At 43.8% G+C, this 6,771-nt stretch overlaps 1 protein-coding gene across 1 annotated transcript; it reads right to left on the bottom strand.

The window, feature by feature from the left end:
- Nucleotides 1-1,209: 1,209 nt before the first annotated feature.
- Nucleotides 1,210-6,031, bottom strand: LOC311122560 (E3 ubiquitin-protein ligase TRIM47-like). The gene is made up of 2 exons (XM_084196905.1): nt 5,943-6,031; nt 1,210-3,100 (listed from the first exon to the last, which is right to left on the bottom strand). The coding sequence occupies exon 2, from the start codon at nt 3,096-3,098 to the stop codon at nt 2,253-2,255; it is 846 nt and encodes a 281-aa protein (XP_084053031.1). The 5' UTR covers nt 3,099-3,100; nt 5,943-6,031; the 3' UTR covers nt 1,210-2,252.
- Between the last annotated feature and the right edge of the window lie 740 nt (nt 6,032-6,771).

Here is a 6,771-nt window from a genome sequence, read left to right as displayed (position 1 = left end):
GTGATGGCTGTTTAACAGTCTGATGGCCTTGAGATATAAGCTGTTTTTCAGTCTCTCGGTCCCAGCTTTGATGCACCTGTACTGACCTCGCCTTCTGGATGATAGCTGGGTGAACAGGCAGTGGCTCGGGTGGTAGTTGTCCTTGATTATCTTTTTGGCCTTCCTGTGACATCGGGTGCTGTAGGTGTCCTGGAGGGCAGGTAGTTTGCCCCCAGTGATGCGTTGTGCAGATCACACCACCCTCTGGAGAGCCCTGCGGTTGCGGGCGGTGCTGTTGCCATACCAGGCGGTGATACAGCCCGACAGGATGCTCTCAATTGTGCATCTGTAAAGGTTTGTGAGGATCTTAGGGGCCAAGCCAAATTTCTTCTGCCTCCTAAGGTTGAAGAGGCGCTGTTGCGCCATCTTCACCACACTGTCTGTGTGGGTGGACCATTTCAGATTGTCAGTGATGTGTACGCTGAGGAACTTGAAGCTTTTCACCTTCTCCACTGCGGTCCCGTTGATGTGTATAGGGGCGTGCTCCCTCTGCTGTTTCCTGAAGTCCACAATCAGCTACTTCGTTTGTTGATGTTGAGGGAGAGGTTATTTTCCTGGCACCACTCCGCCAGGGCCCTCACCTCCTCCCTGTAGGCTGTCTCGTCATTGTTGGTAATCAGGCCTACTACTGTTGTGTTGTCTGCAAACTTGATGATTGAGTTGGAGGAGTGCGTGGTCACGCAGTCGTGGGTGAAAAGGGAGTACAGGAGGGGCTGAGCATGCACACTTGTGGGGCCCCTGTTGCACAGGGCGGGGTTCAGACCCAGGGGCCCCGGGTTTAATGATGAGCTTGGAGGGTACTATGGTGTTGAAGGCTGAGCTATAGTCAATGAACAGCATTCTTACATAGGTATTCCTCTTGTCCAGATGGGATAGGGCAGTGTGCAGTGCGATGGTGATTGCATCGTCTGTGGATCTATTGGGGCGGTATGCAAATTGAAGTGGGTCTAGGGTGTCAGGTAAGGTAGAGGTGATATGATCCTTAACTAGCCTCTCAAAGCACTTCATGATGAATCAGAGAGATGCGGGTGACTGTCTTAATCGACATCCACTTCATCAGTGTCCGGGGAGCAGTTGGTGTTGGGGGTTAACTGCCTTGCTCAAGGGCAGTTCAGCATTAGAGGTCAAATATATTAATAATTAAAGAGCAACATCATTTATTTTCAATTACTTATTATTTAAGGTCATTCCAGTTGATAATGTTAATTTTCAGCAAATGCAAGCATTTATTATTTATATTAAGATGTACACAGTTTCCATTTTCATTTGATGACACAATTTCAGAGGACATCCATGGACATTCTAATCATATGACATGTCAACCTGACTAAATATATGTATAAATATATTTATACATGCAATGATTTGTAGATATAAATTGTAAATGACTTGTTGTGGAAAACCGTTTCCTCTCCATCGTTTAATCAGTCTGTGTGGTTGACAGGAGAAATGATGAGAGGGGCTAGGTTTTTACCACCAGCATTATTACAGGGGCTGAATAATGGATATAATTTCTCAGTAAAGGTGCAGCCAGTGAAAGAGTAGATATGAGACCAGGTCTCCACATCATAAAAAGAGACCTCACCCTCCTCATAGTCCACAAACACCCCCACCTGCTGGGGCTTCTCGCTCAGGGAGAGGACGAAATGGGGGTAGGTCCCGGCTTTGTACACATTCACATCCCTTAGGAACACAGTCCAGAGTCCATCTTCAGGACTCAGTGAGATATTCCCCTTCCTGACTATGGACTCTCTGGCCACTCCTAAAGTCCACTTAGTCTTCCCCTTAACAATCACCTCATAGTAAAATCTCCCTGAGGAGAAGCAATCCTTTCCAAGGACAATGGCAAAACGATCAAACCTTTTTGGATTGTCAGGAAGATTCTGTGGTGTGTCTCCACATCTCACTTGTTTCCCATCCTCAGACAGGATGAGATCGGGATGTGCTGTATCAGGGTCCAGAGTAACATCCACTGCATACTGCTGAATCCTCTTCAGTTTGACTTCAGGCAGCAGCTTCTCCATCTCTTTATTCAGCGTTTCCTCCAGCTGAGACACAGCTCTCCTCACAGTCCCTACACACAGATCACTGTGAACGCTGATCTCAGACCAGTCCTTGGTGGATGGAGGGGTGCACACTAGGGATGTGAAGCTCTGGAGAATTTTGAGGTGGTCCTTGGTGTGTGAGAGCTGCTCCAGCTCAGTGCTTCTCCTCTACAGCTCAGTGATTTCATGCTCCAGCTCTTTAATGAGCCCTTCAGCCTGCCTCTCTGCTGCTTTCTGCTTCTCCTCAATCACCTCAATGAGCTCAACCTGCCTTTTCTCAATGGATCGCACCAGAGCAGTGAATACCTGCATGCTGTCTGCTATCTCTCTCTTTGCATCTCTCTTGCTGAGCTCTACTGAGTGTTTGATCTCCTTTAGCTTCTGCAGTCGCTCCTGGATAATCTGCTGCAATTCTGCCTCCGTTTTCCCCAGCTGAGCCTTCCTCTCTCCACACTCTTCCTCTATAGGGACAGTGTCATGAGTCTTGTGGTCTGCCTCAGTGCAGAACTGACACACACACGTCTGGTCAGTCCTACAGAACAGCTCCAGGAGTCTGTCATGTTTCTTACAGATCCTGTCTTCCAGGTTCTCCACGGGGTCAATCAGTTTGTGTCTCTTTAAGGGTGGGGCTATCTGATGAGGCTCCAGGTGAGTCTCACAGTAAGAGGCCAGACACACCAGGCAGGACTTCAGGGCCTTGAGCTTCGTCCCAGTGCAGACATCACAGGTCACTTTTCCGGGATTGGTAGGGCAATCATCTTTACCTCTGTCTGTCATCCTTTTAAAATGATCTACAACCTCTCTGAACGTTGTGTTGACACGAAGCTCAGGTCGTGTGTAGAATGTCTCCTTACACAGTGGACACTGACACAGGTCATTGGTATCCCAGTACTTTGTGACACAGGCAATGCAGAAGTTGTGTCCGCATGAAGTGGAGACTGGCTCAGTGAACACATCCAGACAGATAGAGCACAGGAACTGCTCTTCAGACAGGAGACTGCTGGAGGAAGCCATATCTAGACAGAGAAAGTCAAACTGTAAATCATTTCCTGGAAGGAGTCAGCTCTCGATAGTTTTAGTGTCATCAGCTTGATTAAAGTTGTGATAAATTCGGTATAAACTTGCTAAATTACCAAAGTGAGATAAACATAGGTACTGTAGATAAAAAAAAATCAGGAAGTAGAATTAACACATTAAAAATGATCGGTACTTGTAAATCTCATCTCACCTGTCTGTGTGTGTGTGAGAGTGTGGGCGCGTTCTCTGATTTCGTCTGTAGTTAAAACGGTAGTATCAAAAAAAGAAAGACCAATTTCTAAAGAGTTTGAGAGAGTTTGCTCATGTGCGCAACATACAGTCCAATAAATCTATCAACTTTAGTTGACATGCTCCTCCCCACCCAGTGCTGCTATATACAGTATGTGCTCTGGAACCATATTAACCCTTTGTATGGCTGATCTCTTTCTTCATTCTTGATACAATGTTTTACCATTTAAAATCAAACAAGAACAGAACAGTTTAATAAACCGGACTGTTTTGATTTTCACTAATCTTGGTAGAAATATATTAATAATTAATATAACTTATGAAATATATAACTATGAATTATGAATTAAGTGTGATTTAGAGTTGTTAAACAAAGACTCATTGCAGAGGTATGTAAGGTTTTCTAAAGACATCAACAACAAAATAATTCAAATTCCAAATATATTATAGTGGCAATGTACATTTCTTACATTCATAGCTAATTATCTAACGCTCCTGTAGCCAATTTTCAACATATATTTGTTTAGCATAGGGCTTTATTTTCTGCTTTATTTCCCACTGTAAGCAAGTTATAGATTACTGCTCAAAGAGAGGGCAAAGAGGGGTGGGCTATCAGCTATAATTTACATTACATTTTAGCTATCATAGTGAATGTAGATTATGTAAATCAGCTAGTTAGCTATGGTGTTGAAACTAGTCATTAACTGTGGTTGGAGTTTGTTCTGCTGCATACATCTGCCTCTTAGGCCTACTAACAAACAATCGAATTGAAGCCTTCCCTGTTCTTGACTGTGAGATGACACATGCAACTCAAAGGGGAGCCACTACTACACTACAGTAGTTTAAGAATATGTTGCAAGAGAAAAGATAAATCACCCTTATTAAACTCTCCAGATCATTTTCCATCAATGGATGTCGATTTAACTTGTTTTGACTGCTATGATTAAGCAATAAGGCAGAGGAGGTGTGGTATATGGCCAATATACCACAGCTAAGGGCTGTTCTTAGTACATAGCCCTTAACTGTTGTATTTTGGCCATATACCACAAACTCCTGAGCTGCCTTAATCCTATTATAAACTGGTTAACAACGTAATTAGAATAGTAAATAGTAATATTTTGTCATTCCTGTGGTACACAGTCTGATATACCATGGCTTTCAACCAATCAGCATTCAGGGCTCAAACCACCCGGGTTTATAATTTACTGCTCTAATTAAGTTGGTAACCAGTTTATAATAGCAATAAGGGACCTCAGGGGTTTGTGGTATATGGCAAATATTCCACGGCTAAGGGCTGTATCCAGGCTCTCCGCCTTGCGTCGTGCATAAGAACAGCCCTTAGCCGTGGTATATTGGCCATATACCACACCCCGTCGGGCCTTATTGCTTAAATAAATCCCGTTTGGGCATGTGCATAACTATAGATAAATCCGACAGGAGAGTTTGAGTGATGAAAGTTGGACAAAGGATCTCTAAATCTCTGTGCAAGACACACTTGGATGAACTTCAAAAAACGAATGTTAGGCTATTTTCTGGCAATTGTGCTGTTATTATGTGCCAGATGTTAAGACTACAAACCGTTATAAAATGGCCTATTTGCGAGATTGACTTGTTATTTCAATAGGCATAGGCTACTGACTAAAATCTAGGTTTATAATTGCAATTCAACTTTGCCATGGTTTGCTGAGTTAGATGCAGGTAGCCTATAGCCCCTGATAGGCCAACATCTAATTTCAGGGAAAAGTTCACAATGAAACTGACATTAAATGTGGAGAATGATACATTTGCAATAGAGCTGTGACCATGATCACAATTGATAACTTCCCATTTAATTAACTAAACATTGCCATTAATAATTGCATAATAACAAGGCTACAACAACAAACGTAGTTATAGGCTATTTATTACATCCGTTTGGCAGCTCCAGGTAGGCTACACAAGTGGCACAAATTGATTTGCAATGACTCTAGTGATATCGTAATTTCAACACATTTAACGTATCAAATGGTAGGGCTACAGTAGGCTACAATGGCATAGAAATTAATAGCCTCCTTGATGGCCAACAGATGCAAATGTAGCCTATCATTCTCCACATTTAATGTCATTTTCATTGTGGACTTTTTCCCATAACAGAAGCATGCGAGGGAGTTCTATAACTTCCATTTCAAATGTCCACTCGCGCAGTGCACCAGACCCTAGAACTGAGCATGACATGCTGACCAGACCGCATGTGCGTCTGCGTGCGCCATCGCGCACATGTTGATTTTGTCCACCCACACCAGACGTGATCAGGACACACAGGTTGAAATATCAAAACGAATGGTCCTCTGTAGCTCAACTGATAGAGCACGGCGCTTGTAACGCCAAGGTAGTGGGTTCGATCCCCGGGACCACCCATACACAAAAAAAATTATGCACGCATGACTGTAAGTCGCTTTGGATAAAAGCGTCTGCTAAATGGCATATTATATTATTATAACTCTGAACTTCGGGACAGGTCGAAAACCATTAAACATGTATGGCAATTTAGCTAGCTAGCTTGCTGTTGTAGCTAATTTGTCCTGGGATATAAACATTGGGTTGTAATTTTACCTGAAATGCACAAGGTCCTCTACTCAGACAATTAATCCACAGATAAAAGTGTAAACCAAGTGAGTTTCTAGTTCTCTCCTCCTTCAGGCTTCTTCTTCTTATTTGGACTTTATATGGCGGTTGGCAACCAACTTTAAGGTGCATTACCACCACCAACTAGAGTGGAGTGTGGACCTCCGTTCAACTTTCGATCACCTATGTGGGTATATGCTCCTAAAAACCAGTGAGGAGATGGGAGAGGCGGGACTTGCAGCGAGTGGAGCGTCACAAATAGAACCAAGTTCTATTTTAGCGCTTGGCTACGCAGACCTCTACTGTGCCTAAAGTCCTTTTCCAATGCTTTGTCGCCGTTATATCAGTTATAGCGCGTTAATATTTTATGGGAAAAGGGTCTCTCCATAATGACCAATCTAAATAGCCTACTTACAACTGGTAAAACGTTGTCAGGAGGGGCGCGCGTGCTGCTCTTGTCTCCGTGACTCAGCTGCTTCTGCTTGCAGCACTCTCAACCTGGCCCTCCCACTCCCCACCATTCACTCATTCCCGTGTACACTAGTACGCAGTGCCGCGTGGTGTAACACCGCTTCCCATAATGGAAGAAAAGCGTTGAGAAGCGGAGAGGACGGAGGACCGTTGGGCGGTGAACGTGGTGTGGGAGGCGGTGAAAAAGTTCAGCATGACCAATCATATGAGTGGTTCCCATGACGAATTTGACGCTATGCGACCCATCGCTGGAGACTTTCTCCAGCAAAGATGGCTGACAAAAATACTAGGATTGAAGCAAATGTAAGTAATTATAACGTCATAACTCATGCAAAAAATGTACAGT

The sequence above is a fragment of the Coregonus lavaretus genome (assembly GCF_964263955.1).
Source record: "Coregonus lavaretus genome assembly, contig: HAP1_SCAFFOLD_4311, whole genome shotgun sequence".
Classification (NCBI taxonomy): Eukaryota; Metazoa; Chordata; class Actinopteri; order Salmoniformes; family Salmonidae; genus Coregonus; species Coregonus lavaretus.
The sequence above is the reverse complement of the archived record's forward strand: the minus strand, read 5'-3'. Positions and strand labels throughout refer to the sequence as shown.

Excerpts from the sequence above, each read along its gene's own strand:
- LOC311122560 (XM_084196905.1), bottom strand. The coding sequence starts at position 3,098 with ATGGCTTCCTCCAGCAGTCTCCTGTCTGAAGAGCAGTTCCTGTGCTCT.